General features: G+C 33.3%; 3 protein-coding genes across 3 annotated transcripts; 2 read left to right on the top strand and 1 right to left on the bottom strand.

Moving 5' to 3' along the window:
- Nucleotides 1–748: 748 nt before the first annotated feature.
- Nucleotides 749–6,899, top strand: LOC123888942 (DEAD-box ATP-dependent RNA helicase 8-like). Its single transcript, XM_045938109.1, has 10 exons — nt 749–1,596; nt 2,490–2,550; nt 3,124–3,358; nt 4,001–4,239; nt 4,542–4,793; nt 4,876–5,056; nt 5,426–5,514; nt 5,601–5,674; nt 5,750–5,882; nt 6,467–6,899. Exons 1-9 carry the CDS (start codon nt 1,289–1,291, stop codon nt 5,826–5,828), a joined length of 1,518 nt encoding a protein of 505 aa, XP_045794065.1. The 5' UTR covers nt 749–1,288; the 3' UTR covers nt 5,829–5,882; nt 6,467–6,899.
- A 7,622-nt stretch (nt 6,900–14,521) lies between these two features.
- On the top strand, nt 14,522–17,022 carry LOC123889765 (transcription factor MYB17-like). The gene is made up of 3 exons (XM_045939257.1): nt 14,522–15,136; nt 15,837–15,966; nt 16,227–17,022. The coding sequence occupies exons 1-3, from the start codon at nt 15,001–15,003 to the stop codon at nt 16,873–16,875; spliced, it is 915 nt and encodes a 304-aa protein (XP_045795213.1). The 5' UTR covers nt 14,522–15,000; the 3' UTR covers nt 16,876–17,022.
- A 562-nt stretch (nt 17,023–17,584) lies between these two features.
- On the bottom strand, nt 17,585–19,219 carry LOC123891173 (remorin-like). Its single transcript, XM_045941014.1, has 5 exons — nt 19,049–19,219; nt 18,539–18,592; nt 18,373–18,460; nt 18,099–18,180; nt 17,585–17,961 (listed from the first exon to the last, which is right to left on the bottom strand). The coding sequence occupies exons 1-5, from the start codon at nt 19,146–19,148 to the stop codon at nt 17,767–17,769; spliced, it is 519 nt and encodes a 172-aa protein (XP_045796970.1). The 5' UTR covers nt 19,149–19,219; the 3' UTR covers nt 17,585–17,766.
- Nucleotides 19,220–21,731: the final 2,512 nt, after the last annotated feature.

A 21,731-nucleotide genomic window follows, 5' to 3' on the forward strand; every position in this document is an offset into this window, starting at 1 on the left:
GTTAAAAATATACACGAGACTATTATTTGTGATGAATACATAAAAGTTGGATAATTTATCATTGATAATTATAATCAAGTTTATTCATTTAATAAATTTTACAAAAAAATAGCACAATAGTTTCACTTATATTTTAATAATATTATATAACAAATTTTTAAATTTTTTATTCTAAATAAATTTTCTACCATAATATAATGACAAACTTAAATATCGAATAAAAATCAGTGACCAATGCGAATGCACGAGTCCTTAAATTAGTCTCTAATTTTTTTTAAAAAAATCCTAAAATATTGCAAACGAAAATATAAATTATAAATCTTGACGATATCTTAATGATTCTTTATCTTAAATATAAACCTAAAATCTTCAAAAGATCGTAGGTGGAAGTAGAAAAAATATTTTGTTATGATTCTTTGTTATGAAAAATGATCGTAGACAAGCCACTAGATTTGATCTAGTAGTGAGAGATTTGAGTAATATGAATGAGGTCCCAAGTTCGATCCTTAGCTCCGCTGTAAAAAAAAAAATCATAGGCGAAAGTAGAAAAAATATTTTAGATGGGCAAAAAAATTATAATATATAAATTAAATATAAAAATAATATTGCATATAATAATATAAGTCGTAAAAACCACAAAGAATCGTATTATTATATTTTTAATTTATGGGTCATATCTTAAAACTTATAAGCTTATGTTGAAAAAAAAAATCTATTTTTTGGTAAATAAAAAAAAGAAGAGAGTGTAAAACTATTTCACCAAAATTGGAAAATAGGTTTCTATTACACAGTGTTCGAAAAAACAAACCCAGTCTACTCTTACTCCTCTCCAAACACAAGAAAGTTATTAGAGAAACAAATTCGAAATGTTTCTACACACCATAGAATCAAATCAAACAACAAACCCTAACCCTTCAAATCAATAATTCGATTTCCCTCAACAAATCTTTCCTCGATTCAATTTCAATCCTCAAACCCTCAAACACCTGTAGATCTGTACAAAAATCCCCTTTTTCCTCTCTCAATTTCGGTCTAAATCGAAACCCTACCCAATTTTTTTGGGAGATCCTTGTACTTGTATCATCATACCCTTACAAATTTCACTTTTTTCTTCTCAGATTTCGTCAGTTTAGGTTTTAATCGTAACCCCATTTTGAGAAATCATCGTTCCAGGGGTTCGTTCGGCTATAGTTCTCGTTTCAGTTACCCAGAAGAAGAAACCCTAGCTTCTTAGTTCAGTTTATTAGCTTCTTGTACATTCTTTTTGGGTAGAGATTTTTTCGGTAGGATGAACAACAGAGGTAGATATCCACCTGGGATCGGGTTAGGGCGAGGTGGTGGTGGTGGTTTGAACTCGAACACCGGGTATCAACAGAGGCCACAACAACAACAACAACAGTATGTGCAGAGGCACATGGTGCAAAATCAGAATCCACAACAATACCAGCAGCAGAATCAACAGAATCATCAGTATCAGCAACAGCAGCAGCAACAACAACAACAACAGTGGCTGAGAAGGAACCAGTTGGGTGGTACTGACACCAACAATGTCGAGGAGGTTGAGAAGACTGTACAGTCTGAAGCAAACGACACTAGGTGCGGTGCTCTTTGGTCTTTTGATTTTTTGTTTTATGATTATTATTATACATTTATTTATTTGTTTGTGTTTGTCTTGTAATAAGGGTCTGACTGTGTTTTTGTTAGGCAGCATATGCAATTTGATGGAATAATGAAATACAGTTTTTATGTGTTTGTGTTGTTGAATTTTGAATTGTTTATGTTAGGGCATGTCATTGACACCTTTTTGATGTTTATCTATTATTCTATTCTATTTGTGTGTGCGCGGTTGTTTGCTTAAGTCTATCAGATGATATGTAACTGTTGGAGGGAATCATATCCTCTTATATAGGATAGTTTCTGTTAATGTTTTTGATATGGCTTATGTCTAATTTTGATAGCTTGAGAATTTTATCCTTCTTTCTTAGAGTGTAGTGAACTAGTGACTCTTGATTTTGTTTTCTTTTTCTATCTTGTGAAGAATTGAATTAGAATTTTTTTTCTTCATGTAATCAAGAGTTTTAGATGATTTTGTTATTATCATGGTCCGTAAATGATTGTTGAAACTAAAATTGGAACAGTGAACCTGGAATGCTTGATTGTGTTTTGTGGTTCTAGGTTCTAAATCTCTGATGCTTTGCTTCCCAAAACTAGATGTCTAACATAACTGGTATTGTATTGGTTTCTGTTGTATCGTTAATCTCTAATGCAAAATTGAGTTGATGATGTCTACAATCAATTTCTAATGCCTTGCTTTGTGAATCTAATATGATATGGATTGATGTTTGCTCCATTATGAGTTTGTGAAAGATTTCAAACCAACGTGTAAAATTCAATTATTTTATTTTACTGGCCGATAAAGCTAATGCAATTGTTCTTTTCTAAGGTAAGAATGTCTTTTAATTTTATTCTGAATTGAATTTGTTTGTTAGTTCACAAGATTGGAAGGCAAGACTAAAGCTTCCACCAGCTGATACACGCTATAGGACAGAGGTATGTTTCTGAACAATTAAAAGTTATTCTCATATATATTCCAAGTGATTGTTTATGTAAAATATGCATTATGTTCTGGTCATATATTTTGTTTGAGAATTAAGATCTTTGAGTGTGTACGGAACAGTACATATCCTTTGTTGGAGTTGATTCTCTGCATAGGTTTCTGCTTTCATTTTGGTTATTCATGTCATTGTTAGAACCTTATGGCCCGTGCACTATTAGACATTTGATTTACTATGTCATTTTTCAGTTATTAGACGAGTTAAGAGTTTGAAAATTTGGTGTATTAACATGCTTGTCAAACTGCACATTCTTGAAATATTGATAATTTCTTACACATCTATAAATCAAGGAAATAATCTCAAATTCTACTCATTGTCGCTCTTTAAATATTATTATAATTATAGATCATATTTTGCATCCTAAATTAAGTGCTAGATGTCCGTTTGTGGCTATATTTCAACAGATATTCATAATATCCTTTTCATTGCCCGATAAATGTTACCATCTTGGGGTTAGTCATTTAAACATTGTGTTAGTCTTGACCTTTTGATATTTGTTTTACCCCAGGACGTGACAGCAACTAAAGGAAATGAGTTTGAGGATTACTTTTTGAAGCGTGAGCTGCTAATGGGAATATATGAGAAGGGGTTTGAAAGGCCATCCCCAATCCAAGAAGAAAGCATTCCAATTGCCCTTACTGGTAGTGACATTCTTGCTAGGGCTAAAAATGGAACAGGCAAAACAGCTGCGTTTTGCATTCCTGCATTGGAAAAAATTGATCAAGATAATAATATTATTCAAGGTGGGCTTCCTTCTCTTTGTTTACATGATGCTCTGAAGTCTAGTAGAGATGATTATGCCTTGTTTTGTCTCAGCGGCAGCGCTCAGTAGTGTTATCTTATTAAATTTTAAAAGTAAAGGAAATAGAATTTTTGCAATATCCTTTTGTGAATATTGAATATTCAAAGAGAACAAGTTTGACTACATATCTGTCTTCAGCACTTTGACCAGAATAATAATTAAGTTTTGGGAGTAATTTGTTCCTGGATTATTCTTTCATTTTTACCATAAATTTTGGAAATTCCTTTAAACCAACATATTTTTATTGGATAAGCTGTTACTATTGTTAAGAATATAAACATGAGATGAATTACTATAAGTTATGTGAGGCTACTATAGTCTTTTGTGTATCCATTAATTGTTCCTTGTTCATATATTAACTGTTCATTTATTATTTATAGATAATTACATGACAAAATTGTGTAATGGTCTACCGTTTCTTCTATTTTGTTTCGTAACAAATAGCAAAGGATATGTTTTGTTGTATAGATGTATGCTTTCATTATTCAATGATGATTTTAGTTATTTCATATCTTTTTTTTTAATAAGAATTGATTTTAGGTTCTACCCTGACCATTGCCTTTTGTTTTGTCCTCTCATACAGTTGTTATACTGGTTCCAACACGAGAATTGGCTTTGCAAACATCTCAAGTGTGTAAAGAGCTTGGAAAGCATTTGCAAATTCAAGTTATGGTCACAACAGGTGGTACCAGCTTGAAAGATGACATTATGCGTTTATATCAACCTGTTCATCTGCTAGTTGGTACTCCAGGAAGAATATTGGATCTTGCAAAGAAGGGTGTCTGTGTTCTGAAAGATTGTTCTATGCTTGTCATGGATGAGGTATTGACAGTTTACCTGAAATCTACTAATTTATATAGCGTTTGTAGAGAAGCATAATATTGTTTATTAGACGAGGACTTACGATGAGAGTAAGGAAAGAATGTTTGATATTGTGTGATATATTTCTATTGTTTTTGTCTGGTCTGCTAGGGTAAGGACTTTCTATCCTTGTCTAAGTTGACTTTTTAAACTCTGTAGCTGATGCAACAAACTTTGTATATTGCATCTCTTGTTTCTGTTGTAAACATATAGCTGAACATCTTCATCTTTGATAAACATTTTCTCTTTTCTCTCTGTCTCAGGCTGATAAACTTCTCTCCCAGGAGTTCCAACCTTCAATAGAACAGCTGATTCAATTTCTTCCCTCAAACCGTCAAATCCTAATGTTTTCAGCTACATTTCCTGTTACTGTAAAGGACTTCAATGATAGATATCTTCGTAAACCGTATATCATTAACCTTATGGATGAACTAACTCTGAAGGGTATTACACAATTTTATGCATTTGTGGAGGAGAGGCAGAAGGTCCACTGCCTAAATACTCTTTTCTCTAAGGTATATGTCGCCCATGCTAAAATATTTTAGATGTTTTTATTTGCGAGATTTTGTTATGTAGTAATACTGGCTTCTATTACAGCTGCAAATAAACCAGTCAATCATCTTCTGCAATTCTGTGAACCGGGTTGAACTCCTTGCCAAGAAAATCACAGAACTAGGGTATTCATGTTTCTATATCCATGCTAAGATGTTGCAAGACCACCGTAATAGAGTTTTTCACGACTTCCGCAATGGTGCCTGCAGGAATCTTGTTTGTACCGGTATGCTAATTGCAGTTCAGCTTCCTGCTATAGATGACATGAGTGTTTTGTATTTTCTATGACTTTCTTAAATATCTAACTGTTTCTGGTCTGTATTTCCTTTATTTTCTGATACTATAATATTTGTTAGAAATCAGTTTTAAATGTTAATAGTCGCATAATTTACATTTATATGATTAATGTAATTCATTGATGCAATGATGATATTTTGAGCGATAATGTGTGTTCTAAATCTTCTGTTTCATATAAATTCCTAATTAAAGCTTGTTGGATTCTTTTTTTTTTTTTGGTAAAAAAAGCTGGTTAGTTTTTTTATTATTTTAACCAACCTGATGATTAACTCTTTGTTTTCTTCTCATTTTGAAACAGATCTTTTCACTAGGGGAATAGATATCCAAGCAGTGAATGTTGTTATTAATTTTGATTTTCCCAAGAACTCAGAAACATATCTGCACAGGGTATGTATGTTTGATTTCTGCCTTTTCCTCTACCATTGATAATGTTTCTCTGTATGTGTCTTCATGCATGTTCTGTTGATATGCAGGTTGGTCGATCAGGGAGGTTTGGACACCTTGGTTTAGCAGTGAACTTGATAACCTATGAGGATCGCTTCAATTTGTAAGTATTTCTGTTATATGAATTTCAGAGATACTTGGCGCAGATTTCTGATGTGTTTCTATCTATGTTTTCCAGGTATAGGATTGAGCAAGAACTCGGCACTGAAATAAAACAAATTCCTCCCTTCATTGATCAGGCAATATATTGTCGGTGACTGGTGGTAATTACCTTGGTTGTATTGCATCCTCATCTGTGGTGAATAGCAATGGTTAGTATAGGAAACATCTTCCTTTAATATTTATGATGCTGGCCAGTCTTGTTTATGATATTTTGTGATTTATTTAAGAGTGAAAATAAATATTTATATTTTATTTGTAACCTGTCTCAAAGTTTGTTTCATTAGACACGAATTGGCTCTACTTTTCATTGTTTCTTTTTTCATAAAAAAGAGACGTATTTCCATTTGGCTCCTCTATAGTGAAGGGGTGCATAGAGAATAAAATGAAATGGCCACTATTCATTTAAGAATCAATGGGATTAAATTAACTAATTATATAGTCATTTAAATTTCAATCATTGATTTTTCAATGAACCGGCACTGTCTTCTAAATGCACCCCCATTTGGAAAAGTCAAATTCATTTCCATTTTATTTTATTACAAGTCGAATTCATTTCCATTTCTATAAGAACTAAGCCAAAATTTAAGCAACTAAATGATTTTTTAATTCTAATTTAAATATACGTTTTACTTGTGCACCTTATATTTTTTTTTACTGCTTTTCCGACTAGGATTCATTTATTTTGTTGCAACTGTTTCTCTTGCTCATTGATGTGTATGTACCTGTTTTACAGCTTGATGTGACTGCCATGCAAGCAGGTGTGAATGCTGTGCATGAGGATGCAATATGGAAGTTAGGGTATTGTTAGACGTCTTTGTTGACTGTTTTGTTGTTTAATTTATGCTTTTAAGAGCCCTGAAAAAGACCTATAGTTTAATAATGGGTTTTTAAATGTCTGATGCTGGATACCATTTGCGTTTTCCGTGGATTGCATCTGCTATCGTGCTTGTTAGTAACTGATATTACTCTAGATTTTCCCATTTCGTTGGTAAAACTGTTTAGGAATGTGCCTTATTGTGATGACTCCATATTGGCTATTCCTTTATGACATTGAGTCTTTGATTCATCATTGTGGGTTCACACAAAGATTTTCTTGTTCCAGTGGGAATTTTCACATTTGCTTCTCACTATGTGTTGCATGTTTTATGATGATGGTATATCCGTAATTTTTTTTGTGTAATAATGTATTTGATACTACTGTGTCGATCCGAGCCATGGCCTAATGACATTTGAAGTTAGCAATCAATTGACATTAAGAAAGTGAAAGAATTAATAGTTTGAAGGTCCTGTGGAGTCATATTTATCCAAAACTGTTTGCTTGAAGGTTAGCAAATAATTGTAGCATCAATAGTCATATTTGTCAAAAAAAAAAGTATTTATGAGCTTTTGACGTTCATTGTTCTTTCTTGGCAGAACTAGAGTTTATTCTTTAAACACATTTCTTTATAGTTAATGTAAGGGTTAAATAGTGTTTTACTGTTTGATCAATTCATGTGCAAACCAGCCCTCTTTTTATACTTAAAATTATATTAATTGTTGAAAGACTTTAGTATCGTATAATGTGGATAAGATAAACTCTAAATACTTTTAATCTGTTAAAACTGCAACATAGGCTATGATACATCATAGCATTGGGATTATCCAACTCTACTTGCTAACATATATTGTTAAGTGATAATTATGATCAACACATTGCAAGCTAATACAAGATGATTGTAACTAACTTGTAGAACAAGTTATTGTATATAGCTAGAGTAGCTTAGCTTAGCATAGAGCTTTTCACTTGTATATATAGATCATTAGTTGTACATTGAACTCATTCATTCAATAATGAAAGCCATTTTACTTTCAATTCTCTCTTTTCATTAGATTCTAACATGGTATCAACCGCCTTACCGATCCACCGTAACTGTTTTCTCTCTCCACCATAACCGTTTCGCTTCCGCCGTAACTACCTTTTCTTCTTCGTTTGCAATGGTTCGTCCTCCACCGGATCCCGTTCTTGACAACTCTTCTCCTTACTATGTTCATCCCGGCGACGGTCCTACCTCCGTTGTTGTCACTCCTCTTCTCACCGGTTCCAATTACCACTCATGGTCTCGATCAATGAAGCGCGCACTTGGCGCGAAGATGAAATTTGATTTTGTTACCGGTACTATTGCAATGCCAACCGATGATTTTGATCCTGCTTATCGTGCTTGGCATCGTTGCAATCAATTGATTTCCTCATGGATCTTGAATTCTGTTTCACCTTCCATTGCTCAATCGGTGGTGTTCATGGAAAATGCAAGAGATATTTGGAATGATCTGCGCGAACGTTTTTCTCAAGGAGATTTAGTTCGCATTTCAGAGCTGCAGCAAGAAATCTGTGCTTTGAGGCAAGAAACTCGCTCAGTTACTGAATTTTACTCGGATCTCAAGACTCTTTGGGAGGAATTGGAGTTGTATCTTCCAATTCCTACTTGTACCTGTCACCATCGTTGTTCTTGCGAAGCTATGCGTACTGCAAGACGCAATCACACCTTACTTCAGACGGTTAGATTCATTTCTGGCTTGAATGATCGTTTTTCCACAGTCAAGTCACAGATCTTGATTATGGATCCTCTTCCTCCCATCAACAAAGTGTTTTCTTTGATAATTCAACATGAACGCCAAGGTAATTCATCTGAACTTGATGATTCAAAGTTTCTAGTCAATGCTGCTAAGAATGGAAAGTTTGCTTCTAGTTCCAAACCTTCCACTCGATCTTGTTCATATTGTGGTAAATATAATCATGTTGTTGAGAATTGCTTCAAAAAGAATGGTGTACCACCACATATGAAGAAATCTTCATCAGCTCACAGTGCTGCAGTTGAGGGAGGCAATCATGATTCCAATGCAGCTACTCCTCCATCCATCTCTCAAGAACAGTATGATCAACTAATGTCACTTCTTCAGCATTCAAATCTTGCACCAAATTCTGTTTCTGCAAGCTCCAATCAGGTTGGTTCTTCCATGAACATTGATCATACATCAATGATTCATAAAGGTATTAATCTCTCCTCTCATAATGCATGTGTTCTTAGTACTTGGATAATTGATTCAGGTGCTAGTCACCACATATGCAATTCCTTGAATTGGTTTCAATCATATATTGAAATCAAACCTATTAGTATCAAATTACCTAATGGTAACTCTGCAATTGCAAAATACACAGGCACTGTCAATTTTTCTCCAACATTTGCTATAACTGATGTTCTTTGTGTACCAAACTTTTCTATAAACTTGCTTGCTGTGTCTAAATTGTGTAGTTCATCAAATTACATTGTTAACTTTTATGGTACACATTGTGAAATCCAGGACAAGAAGTGTTTGAAGATGATTGGTTCTGCTGATGAACATGATGGACTGTATCATCTCAATCTTACAGATAAAGTAGCTCATGTGGCTTCCATTGATGGTTCTAACCACACCTCTATACCTAAATCTGCTCTCTGGCATTTCAGACTTGGACACCCCTCCCATAGTAGACTAGTGAGCTTAAGAAATAAATTTCCTTATGTAACTGATGATCATAATGGAATCTGTGACATTTGTCATTTTGCTAGGTTTAAGAAACTTCCATATAATAGTAGCTTTAATAAAGCAAAATCTGCTTATGATGTAATACACTTTGATATTTGGGGTCCAATTTCAATAAAATCTATTCATGGTCACTCTTATTTTCTTACTGCTGTAGATGATTATAGCAGGTTCACTTGGATTACTTTAATGAAATCTAAAGCTGAAACAAGGCAACATGTAATTAATTTGGTCAAAATGATACAAACACAACATAGTCATCAAGTCAAAATCATAAGGTCTGATAATGGACCAGAATTTTCAATGAATGAATTTTTTTCTTCAAATGGTATTTTGCATCAAACAAGCTGTGTGGAATCTCCACAACAGAATGGTAGAGTGGAGAGGAAGCATCAGCATATTTTGAATATTGCTAGAGCCCTTTTGTATCAATCAAATTTGCCAAAACATTTTTGGTCTTATGCAGTGTTACATGCTACTTTCATTATCAATAGAATTACTACTCCTGTCCTTCAAAACAAATCACCATATGAGATGCTGCATAATGATTCACCAAACTTGCATGATTTAAAAGTTTTTGGCTCCCTTGCATATGCATCTACTTTAACCATTCATCGAACAAAATTGTCTCCAAGAGGCAGAAAGTGTGTTTTCTTAGGCTACAAGCATGGTGTCAAAGGCACAGTTCTTTATGATCTTGAGTCTAAGGAAATTTTTATATCCAGAAATGTCACTCATTTTGATCACATTCTACCTTATATCACAGATAAAACCCAATTTCATTGGCATTACCATACCTCTATTGAATGTGATTCCCCACCTTCTCACTCACTTTCACCTGATACTACTTCACCCCTGCAACCATCACCTTCTCCATCCACAGATACTAACCAAACTGACACACTAGCTACAAATTTGCCTGTAATAACTGACATTCCACCTACCATCTCACCAACTGAACCTCATGTTAGACCAGAAAGGTTAAAACATAGACCTTCTTATCTGTCTGATTTTGTATGCAATTCAACAGGTTCATCAACACAATCTTCATCTACAGGTACTCTCTATCCTATCTCCTCCTTTCATTCTTTCAATCAATTGTCTCCTTCATATAGTGTCTTCACTATGTCTCTCACACAACACACAGAACCTAAGACCTATAATGAAGCTTGTAAATCAGAAGCTTGGATTCAAGCTATGAATACTGAACTTGAGGCATTAGCTCGTACTGGTACTTGGAAGATAGTGGATTTACCACCCAACATTAAACCTATTGGTAGTAAATGGGTTTATAAGATTAAGCATAAGTCTGATGGCACTATTGAAAGATATAAGGCCAAGTTAGTTGCTAAAGGTTATAACCAGGTGGAGGGCCTTGATTTTTTTGACACATTCTCACCAGTTGCCAAGCTAACCACAGTCAGAATGCTCCTTGCTATTGCATCAATTAAAGGGTGGTTTCTACATCAATTAGATGTCAATAATGCCTTCTTACATGGAGATCTGCAAGAAAATGTCTATATGCAAATTCCAGATGGAGTTCAATGTACCAAGCCTAATCAAGTGTGTAAGCTTCTCAAAAGTTTGTATGGATTAAAACAGGCTAGCAGGAAATGGTATGAGAAGCTCACCTCCTTGTTAGTCAGGGAAGGCTATACACAATCAACATCTGATTACTCCCTTTTCACACTCAGTCAACAGAATAATTTCACAGCATTACTCATTTATGTTGATGATGTGATACTAGCTGGTACTGATATACAAGAGATCAATAGAATCAAAGGCATTCTAGATCACAACTTCAAAATCAAAGATTTAGGTGTTGTGAAATATTTTCTTGGATTAGAAGTTGCACATTCAAAAGAAGGCATCAGTATCTCACAGAGAAAGTATTGCTTAGATTTGCTTAATGACTCAGGCTTACTTGGATCCAAACCAGCCTCTACACCTCTGGATCCTTCTATTAAGCTTCATCAGGACAATGGTAAACCATTTGAAGACATAAGCTTGTATAGAAGACTTGTAGGTAAGCTGTTATATCTCAATAATACTAGACCAGATATAACCTATGCTACTCAGCAACTGAGTCAATTTCTGCATAATCCAACTGTGACACATTATAAAGCAGCCTGTAGAGTGATTAGGTACCTCAAACACAACCCTGGTAGAGGTCTCTTATTCCACAGAAATGCAGATCTACAACTACTTGGATATTCAGATGCAGATTGGGCAGGATGTATGGACACAAGAAGGTCCACTACTGGATATTGTTTCTTCTTGGGCACGTCTTTGATTTCATGGAAAGCAAAGAAACAGACTACCATATCCAAATCATCTTCTGAAGCAGAATATAGAGCATTATCTTCAGCAACATGTGAATTGACTTGGCTCTTGTACTTGCTGAAGGATCTACATGTTGAAAGTTCTAAGCAGCCAGTTATATTTTGTGATAATCAAAGTGCTTTGCATATAGCTTCCAATCCAGTCTTTCATGAAAGGACTAAACACATAGAGATAGATTGTCATCTTGTGAGGGAAAAGGTTCAAGAAGGGCTAATGCGGCTATTGCCCATTTCAACACAGGATCAGCTTGCAGACTTTCTAACAAAGGCACTACCTACTCCAAAGTTCAATAATTTTATATCCAAGCTTGGACTGCTTGATATATACCAAGCATCAGCTTGTGGGAGGCTGTTAAGTGATAATTATGATCAACACATTGCAAGCTAATACAAGATGATTGTAACTAACTTGTAGAACAAGTTATTGTATATAGCTAGAGTAGCTTAGCTTAGCATAGAGCTTTTCACTTGTATATATAGATCATTAGTTGTACATTGAACTCATTCATTCAATAATGAAAGCCATTTTACTTTCAATTCTCTCTTTTCATTAGATTCTAACATATATACTTAAAATGCTTTAGGTGCAACAAGGTTGAATTGAGATTGTTTGGAAATTACATTAAGCAAAAGATAAAGAGAGATAGAGTTATGGAAAGTATATTCTTAAACTATAATTCTAAGAAGAATGAGACTACTCATTTATGTTCATAGTAGCATAGAAATAGAAAATCAAATAAAGCAAGTAAATAAAAGACCAGAAATTGAAAACATAGTTAGAATGAGAACAAGTACAAAGTTCCTAGATGAATTGCGTCATGGTTTTTTGATGATGTATACGACCAAGTTACAAGTCTTTAAAATATTGCAAAAACAAAAAAAAATTAAAAATCTTAAATTCGTGCTACTGTTTGGTGAAATAAACTATAAGCTAGCTGATAGTTAAAAAGATAATTTATAGCTGATAGTTGGTAGCTTGTAGCTTAAAAACTAGTAGAATAAAATTAAAGTGTTTAGCAAATTTAGTTGTTGTAAATCCAAAATGACATAAAAGTATATGGTTACTGTGTAGTTATAATAATTTTTAAAAAAATAAAGAAATAATAAATCAAAATAATAAGAGTAAAAATGAAATAAAATGTAAAAAATTATAAGCTATAAGGCTAATACACTACTTGAAATAGAATCTCGAAAAAAGCTATAAGCTAATTAGATAAGCTTGTTACAAAACACGTCTATTTTTATCAAATAAGCTTATAAGTTAGTCCAATAAGCTATAAGATAGCTTATTAGACTTACCACACACTTAGACTCTGTTTGGTAAAAAATAGCGAACAACCTGATAAACTAACTGCGGATGAGTTGACAGCGAATAGACTAGCTGATTAAATTTGTGGTGTTTGGTAAAATTAGCGGTTGAACTAGTTTATAAGTATGAAATGACATATAAAAATATGTTTAATTAATATTTAATTTTTTCAAGTAAGATGATAGGGATAAAATTGAGAGAAAAATGATAAGTTATAAGCTCGTAAGCTACTTGAAATAGCGTTTGAAAAATAAGCTATAAGCCCTTTTAAAAATTGTTACCAAACAGAGCTTTTAGCTTATAAGTTATAAGCTAGCTTATTGACGGGAGTGGTTATGGTGCATAAGCTTTTTCCTTATGCACCATGCATAAATAATGAAAATTACTTAGCGCACCCCCCAAATTGCTTAGCCCCCCCCATATACTTAACGCACCCCCAAATTTTCTAGTGCGCCCCTTTTTTTCTCACGCACCCCCCAAATTTTCTCGCGCGCCCCCCCCCCAAAAAAAAAAACCATTTTTGTTGTGAAATGTTTCACATTAGATGTACTTATAATACTAAAACCATTTTTACTGTCGAATGGTTTTTGAGGGTTGTAATCCAAAACCATTCTGCTTGTGGAATGGTTTTGTGTGTTATTTATGTTGGGGGTGGGGGGTGCGCTTAGCAATTTGGGGGGGGCCTAAGCAATTTGGGGTGCGCGCTAAGTAAACTGGGGGTGCGATAAGCAAACTGGGGGTGTGCTAAGCAATATGGGGGGTGCATTAAGCAAACTGGGGGCGCGTTAAGCAATCTGGGATATTTATGCATAGTGTGCATAAGCCTTGCTTATGCACCATAACTTATGCCCTTATTGACCTTCCCAAACAGAAGTAGTCAGAAGCCTTAATGGCTCATTATTGGTAACCTGATTTTGTTGTTTTATAAGCTTAATTGTTTTTTAATCATTTTTTGATAAACAGTTTTGTTCTCTTTTCATTTCTAATAGTGTAAAAGAAATCCAAGTCTTTTTCGGTGCTGAGTCTCTAACCGAGTTTCTCAAGATCAAGGAACAAATCCCCAATCAAGTGACCTCTCGGGAGACAGACAGAAATCCAAGTCTTTGCTTATACACAAGAGTTGTTGAATTCAAATGACTGGTCCATCTGACCTCACTCGGATCTTGTTAAGAGTCTCATAACGTGTTACATATGAATTGAAAATAAATTTATAAGTGATGAGCTTAATAAATTTACCTGGAATAAATTTATGAATTGAAAATAACTTGTTACATATCCAAAATTCACTAATGATATGCTATTGAGTCTCCCTATTTAGACCACACAAATCACGCTTTAAATGTTTAGTTCTTTTTCATTTTTGTTTACAATGTTGTCAACGAGGATCGAGCTTAGGACGTCATGCATATTATTCAAACTTCTCACTAGACCAAACCCAACCTATGGTTAGGCATCACCACCGAGGGGCCATTGCAAATGGTGTACTCTCTCATCAGGTATTGATTTCATGGTGTGTGACTCTGTTGGTACCCTCCATGTAGAAGCCATTAATAATTGCACCCTCCATTAATGCTAATGTCCTTCTCTTTTAAACTGTCTGTGTTGGTTTCAATCTTACGCTGACTTTTCTGCAAGAGAATCCAACATAAATGCATTCCATAGTTGTTCAGTCTCTACCATAAATGCCATCACTATCATCTTGACTGCAATATTTCTTCTCTCTCATACTACTAGTTCTGTGCAAAATGAAAACCAAAATATTGCAAAATCTCTTTCATTGTTTCAGCATGTTTTTTGCCTCAATGATGATGCAACTTCTCCAATGCTACAGAACATGCATTTATTGCTATTAATTATGCATGCCCCCATCCAATAATAATGCCACCTCAGATTACACACAACTTTTTCACAAATCCATGTTCTTCCCTATTTATTACTATCTCACCTTACTTTCAGTCTTCTGTGCTTTTTCTTTAGTGTTGAAAACATATATGCTCCAAATTCTGCATTTTTTGTGCTTTTGTGTTTGAGAATTGAAGAGAGAAATTAATTAGAATGGGAAGGACACCATGTTGTGACAAGAAGGGTTTGAAGAAAGGACCTTGGACTACTGAAGAGGATGAAATTCTTGCTAACTATATCAACAAAAATGGTGGTCATGGAAGCTGGCGTTCTCTCCCCAAGATCACAGGTTTTCATCCTCTTTCTTTCTTTCTTTCTTTCTTTCTTTCTTTCTTTCTTTCTTTCTTTCTTTCTTTCTGTTTTTGCTTGTATTTGACTTGCTATAGTGCACTTTTGGTGAGTGCGAATGTTTGTATTACTATGAGTTTGTCATAATCACATTTAGTCACCGTAATTTTGTAAAAGCTGATAAAAAAGTGGAGCTGATATAAAATTACAATAACTCTCACTTTTATTTTGATAAATTCACTGTGATATTAAATATACATCGACAAAATCACTGTAATACCAAGATTTTGATGGTACATGTACATCATGATTCTTGAGTAAACATTTTTTAAAGGGAAAAAAAAACATACTTTTTTATTTATTTATTTATTTATTTATTTATTTATTTATCAATAGGTGAAAAATGTACTACATTTGGGTAGAGCATTTTCTTAACTTTTCTTTGGAATCAGCCACAATCCATAATATAGTACATATTAGGATTTTAAGTAACTTCAAATTTTGTATTTACTCTAGTAGATTTCAAAATTCAAACTGTAGATCAGCTAGCCGCATACCAAACCATGACTCCTTATCTTTGGACACTTCTAAAGCATTATGAGTATTAAAAAAAATTATTAGAGTAATAAATTTATCGTTATGCATTGATCTAGTTATTAATATATTTTTCGTTAAAAAAATTAATATAATTTTACTTTCAGGTCTTCTTCGTTGTGGTAAGAGTTGCAGGCTTAGGTGGACCAACTATCTCAGACCTGACATTAAACGTGGTCCCTTTACTTCTGAGGAAGAAAAACTAGTCATACAGCTTCATGCCATCCTTGGAAATAGGTAAACAATTCAGCATTTAATTAATTAATTAATTAATTAAACCTGGTTTCAATTTATACATTTTCTTTTGCAGTCAAGTCCTATTAGCTATCCATTTTTTGATGTTGCAGCCTACAAATGTGTTTAGTTGGTTCTGCAAATACTCTAATTAAATATAGATAGTTGGATGCATTCTTTGAACCTTAATTAGTTCAGACCATTATTTTTTTAGTACATTAATTAATAACAATAATTTTTCAACAAATTTAATAATATTTCAGGTGGGCTGCAATTGCATCTCAGTTACCAGGAAGAACGGACAATGAGATAAAGAACTTCTGGAACACGCATTTGAAGAAACGTCTGAAAAGCATGGGGATTAATCCAGAAACACATGAGCCAGTAGCTTCATCAAGTTACCCCAATCACAAGTCACATGCCTCGATTTCGACACGTCACATGGCTCAATGGGAGAGTGCAAGGCTTGAAGCAGAAGCAAGACTCTCAATTGAGTCATCATCACACTTCAACAACAACAACAATCCTAATTCCATTACAAAAACTGATTCTTCTTCTTCTTCTGATTACTTTCTCCGTATATGGAACTCTGAAGTTGGAGATGCATTTCGCAATGTTAACAAAATTACTAGTTGTTGTCAGAGTCCTATTTCTGCAGGATCATTATCTACCAACAAATGTGACTCTGTTATAGCAGAGTTAGCCTCTAATAATCCAATAAGCAATAGTGTGAAAGAAGAGTTTGAGTGGAAAAACTATAAGTTTTGTGCTGAAGATTTGATTCTTGGATATGATTCATCAAGCTCTAATGACATGGATGATTCATCAGACACTGCTTTGCAGCTCTTGTTGGATTTTCCTATGAACAATGACATGAACTTCTTGGAAAACTCTTTTGCTTTTTCCCTTTAAGCATTTGTCACTACTAGTATGAAGCGAAAAAAAAAATATTCTAATTCTTTTGTTACGAAATTTCGTGCGGAATTAGGGACATATTTCATATTTTTCTACTCTAAATTTCTTTTGTTATTTTTCTTTTTCTGGTTGTGTGTATAATGTTATTTGCAGTATTATGTAGCAATCTATTTGGTATTTTGTAGTATTTCTTTCTATCCATGCAATCCTAAAATGACATGACTTTGGTACGATTGGATTGGTTTATTTTGAACGTACGAAAAGATAATTTACGTAAATAAATAAGTTTTTATGTTGATTTATAAATTTTAAATAACAAATATTGTATCTTTACAAACTGTTTTTTCATAAATTACATGTACAAACTTATAATACATAAAAACTTATTTAATTTTATAAGTTGTTTTGCATAAACTCAAAAATAAGTCAATCAAACTCACATCGCACCCCCATAATTTCTGTCAAAGAGGGGTTTAATAGTATTTTAACTATTTAAAATAATATCATAAGATTTAGCAATACTCTTAATAAAATACTATTAAACCCCTCTTTGACAGAAATTATGATATCATAATTTTAAACTAGGCATTATTTTAGTTAACTTGTCAAATTATGTTATTAAGAGTATTGCTAAATCTTATGATTAACTTGTCAAATTATATCATAAGATTTAGCAATACTCTTAATAAAATGTGACACTTTGATATTTAAATTGCATTAACCATCTAATTTATATGCCAATGATCTACAAGAGGCATTAACAAAACTTTGTAATTTATTCTTTGCACAATTTTGTTGTGGCTTTTGCACACAAACATATTGAGGTCAAAGAAATATATATACAAAATAATGTGCAACTAAAAAATTATTTTGGAAAAAGCAAAATAATCAAAAACATCCAATGGTTTTCTTTGGAGTGGTTCCTGTTGCACGGTATTTTGCAGCCATTTCCTCTACCTTGAGAACCTCTTCACCTCGTTTAGCTTCAATTACTGCTCTCTTCTCCTCTGCTTCCTTCTCAACTAAAGCTATCTTGTTTTTCATTATTTCACCATATCGTGCTTTCTTTTTCTCTAGTTGTTCCTGTTCATAAGAATTTATTGATGAATTAAAATGAGGGTATAATAGAAAGAAAATGTGTAAAAATACACTTCGTTAATTTTTTTTAAGAAATAATGTGATCAAGTTGATAAAAAGTTGAAAATCAGGTTATGTATTACCTCAATTTTTTTAAGCTCAGCTTCAAGAGCTGCCTTCTTGCTGTTTTCCCAAGCAGCAATGGAAGAGATGTGCTTCTGAGCTCTGTTAACAAATTAACTCATTTCCAAAGTTTAGATTAAGAATGCAAGTACTGATATGAATTATGAGTAGTGTCATGCAATACAGCAATAGTACCAAAAAATATTTATTTGGTAGATTATTTTTGCAATGTCACTTGATTTAAACTTTATGATTGCAATGAAAAAATGCAAAAAACACATAAAATAGTCATACTTGTTATCTGCTTTGGTTTTTTCACTTTTTTCCCATGCCTTCACATAAGATAACTTTTTCTCTTTGGCAACTTCTGCTAGAGCAATATCTATATACACAAGTCAATTGGTTATGACTTATGAATAAAGACAATGTAAATTTAAATACCAAAAGAATCAAAACTAACCCCTATCATAGGATCCTCCTCTTGAGCTTAATTTATTTGCTGGAACTGGTGTCTCTGTAAGCCAAAATCCATGAAATTTGTAAAAATAAATCAATTGTGGTAACAATAAAATTTGTGAAGCTTTTTATTTATTTTTTATTTTTATTAACCATCTGGTTTCTAGGGAAAATGTGCCAGTAATCCATAATTCGACCGCGAGGTAAGTAAAATTTGGGCAAAAATTGTTCCCACAAAAAATCGAACTAGAAACGATTCGTCTTGATGGAGTTTTTTTTTGTCAACTAGTCTAGTGGGTAGAAAATCCACATTAAAGGTGAATAAGTGGAGTGTCCGGAGTTCAAACCCCGACTCCTAGACATATAGTACGATGTCTCTGCCAACTGAGCGAGTTTATTAACAATAAAATTTGTAAAGTTAACATATGATAAGAAATGAATGAAACTAAATCAAAGGAGAATTTTGATTTAATAAAGAAAATAAGAAAACATGAACATGCATATTAAAACTCACTCTCAGGCTCAGCTACAGCCACATTAGATGATGGTACCTCAACTACAGCCGGAGGTGCAGCTGAACCAGATGATTCTGCTTTCAATTGCGTCTCTGCCATTGCTATTTGTGTTGGAAGACAGAGACGCAATACAGAAACAGAGCAAAAAAAACAGAGAACAACAAAGAAATAGGAATGTTATTAGACTTTATATATATATTATATATATATATATATACATATATATATTATGCTGGTGTTATCTAAAAAAGTTCCATGAATCATGGGGGGCCTCTTATAAATGGAATGGTTTTAGGGTGTTCAACCTTTAGCAAATTTGTGAGCATGAGCCATGCAAGAGTTTGAACCATTGATTTCAAGTTCTGTTCTAATTATGGCTTTCTAATTGCATTCCAAATGTTTACATTTACATAGAGTAATCCTTAATTTAGATTGAACCTAGGAATTTATAAATCTTCTTTGCATAATTTAATTTAATCATAATTTTAAGTTTGAATCAAATAAAACAAATTGAATTCTTAAATAAATTTTATCAAGTTGAACTTAAACTAATCATAATTAACAGGGCCGGCTCAACATATTGTGAGACCTAAGGCAAATATTAAAATTGGGCCTTTATGTGAGAAAAAATAAAAATAAAAAATTAATTTTTTTGGGAAGGTTTTTCTTGAAAGTCGATATCTGGTTCGAGGACAGCCTAATCTGGAGGATCAATTTCATCGTCCACTAGTAAAGGTGGCTAAATTAAAATCAGAGTGAATCTATCGACGGATCCGACAAAGAAATTAACATGAAAGAGTAAAATCTTGTATGCATTGATTCATCATAGAGACTTAATTGAAGTTAGAGTGAAACACTATAAGCATTATTAATTAAATTTTGAATTAAAAATATAGCATTTAAAAAGATTAATATTGAGGCTATGTTTGGATTGATGGAATATAATGGAATGAAGCCGAGATGAATAGGGTGGAGTGGAATAAAATGGAGCGAAATGGAATAAATCTACCATTCCATTGTTTGAATATTTTAGAAAGGATATAACAAAATTGAAGGTAAACAGTAGTATGAGATGAAATTCAATCCAATATATTCAATTTCATTCCATTATTATTTTTCAAATCCAAACAATGTATCAAGTGCACTTTTTATTTCAAATCCATTCCATTCGGTACTCTTTTTATTATGATGATATACACCTGCACTTGCGAGCGTATCAAGGAGACTGAACTTCTTTCGTTTGTGGGAGTAACCAGTATAAAAACTTTGTGTTGTCTTTTTTCTACTCTTTCTGTGTTGTTTTTTTTCTACTCTCTCTCTCTGTGTTTATATTTTCCACTGCTATACACTCTGCTAGTTAAACATATTCAACCCCCTTCTTGTGTAACACCCTAAACGATCTACGCGCTATTATTAACTTAAATAAGGAAAGGGCAAACATTCAGAGCATTACATTCAATTAAAACATACAACATGCATGCACAAATCTATTTCATAAGCAGCGAAAATTAAAATCTGTCTTAATCTTCTAAGCATGCAAATCCAACATCCAATAATCATCACAGAGTACTTAATCATTCATCCAATAATGATTTCTCAACATAAGTCCCAAACATATGAAAATCCAATCATGATAACATAATTCATGATATAATAAGGAAACAACATGAGTTCGGCAACAAAAATGTATAGAAAAGATAGTGAAATCCTAGACATAGTGGTACTCAGAGCACTACAAACTATAACTCAAACTAATATCGTAATCGTAATAAAACTAAATGGAGTTGCATGAGCTAATCTCCTCACCACAAGCTAAAACAATGCAACAACGAACATACACAAAACAGAGGGTTAGATAATGCAATCACTAAAGTGTCCGTATTTAAATACTAACACTTAATAAATAAAATAAGCTAATACATAGAAGTATTCATCATCGTACAACATAAGTTATCAATAATCAAGTACGTATTCATTTAAAATTCTACAAGTAATCAACACATCATCAAGCAGGATCAAGCACATAACACATATTGATTTAAAAAATTTCCATACTAAGTCACATAACAATAATGAAGGCACCTAATCTTTAGTACTTCTAATATCACATAGATATATCATTTTACCTAAACACATCATGCATGTGGTACCATCTATCTCACTCTCACCCTTAAAGATGAGTCATCATCTTTTAATTGGCTACCTGAAACCAATAACCACCACTTTTCTCACCCTAAAGATGAGCGCCTTTTCATTCAACAAATGAATGCATGAATGTTCACGTACCAAGCATATGATACATCTCAACTATTCCCGTTGCTATCTAATTCTCTTTGTAACCCACTCTTGCATTGTTCAAGTAAAATCAGAAAAACCTATATGAACTTATTAAAGTTGTTATAACTTGAACTGCTAATGCAAGAGTGGGTTACAAAGAGAATTAGACTATTAGCAGCAACAATAATTGTTGTTGGAATAAGTAACTTTCCCCAGCGACAATGAGATTGTTGACAGAAAAAAAGCTACTTATTACAACGACCTAATTTCTGTTTTTGTTTTTTTGTTTTCACCACCAGTTTAATCTGGTTCGGGGGTCAGTTCTGGCATCAAGTGATTCTAGCCTCCTCCCGATCGCAGTTGCGGGGAATCGATACAACGACTTAAATTAGTTGTTGATATATG

The sequence above is a fragment of the Trifolium pratense genome, linkage group LG6 (assembly GCF_020283565.1).
Source record: "Trifolium pratense cultivar HEN17-A07 linkage group LG6, ARS_RC_1.1, whole genome shotgun sequence".
Classification (NCBI taxonomy): domain Eukaryota; kingdom Viridiplantae; phylum Streptophyta; class Magnoliopsida; order Fabales; family Fabaceae; genus Trifolium; species Trifolium pratense.

Excerpts from the sequence above, each read along its gene's own strand:
- LOC123888942 (XM_045938109.1), top strand. The coding sequence starts at position 1,289 with ATGAACAACAGAGGTAGATATCCACCTGGGATCGGGTTAGGGCGAGGT. Across the intron at positions 2,551-3,123 it reads ATACACGCTATAGGACAGAG|GACGTGACAGCAACTAAAGG; the intron begins GTATGTTTCTGA and ends GTTTTACCCCAG. Across the intron at positions 5,057-5,425 it reads CAGGAATCTTGTTTGTACCG|ATCTTTTCACTAGGGGAATA; the intron begins GTATGCTAATTG and ends ATTTTGAAACAG.
- LOC123889765 (XM_045939257.1), top strand. The coding sequence starts at position 15,001 with ATGGGAAGGACACCATGTTGTGACAAGAAGGGTTTGAAGAAAGGACCT. Across the intron at positions 15,137-15,836 it reads TTCTCTCCCCAAGATCACAG|GTCTTCTTCGTTGTGGTAAG; the intron begins GTTTTCATCCTC and ends TTTTACTTTCAG. Across the intron at positions 15,967-16,226 it reads CATGCCATCCTTGGAAATAG|GTGGGCTGCAATTGCATCTC; the intron begins GTAAACAATTCA and ends ATAATATTTCAG.
- LOC123891173 (XM_045941014.1), bottom strand. The coding sequence starts at position 19,148 with ATGGCAGAGACGCAATTGAAAGCAGAATCATCTGGTTCAGCTGCACCT. Across the intron at positions 18,461-18,538 it reads AGGAGGATCCTATGATAGGG|ATATTGCTCTAGCAGAAGTT; the intron begins GTTAGTTTTGAT and ends TTGTGTATATAG. Across the intron at positions 17,962-18,098 it reads CTGAGCTTAAAAAAATTGAG|GAACAACTAGAGAAAAAGAA; the intron begins GTAATACATAAC and ends TCTTATGAACAG.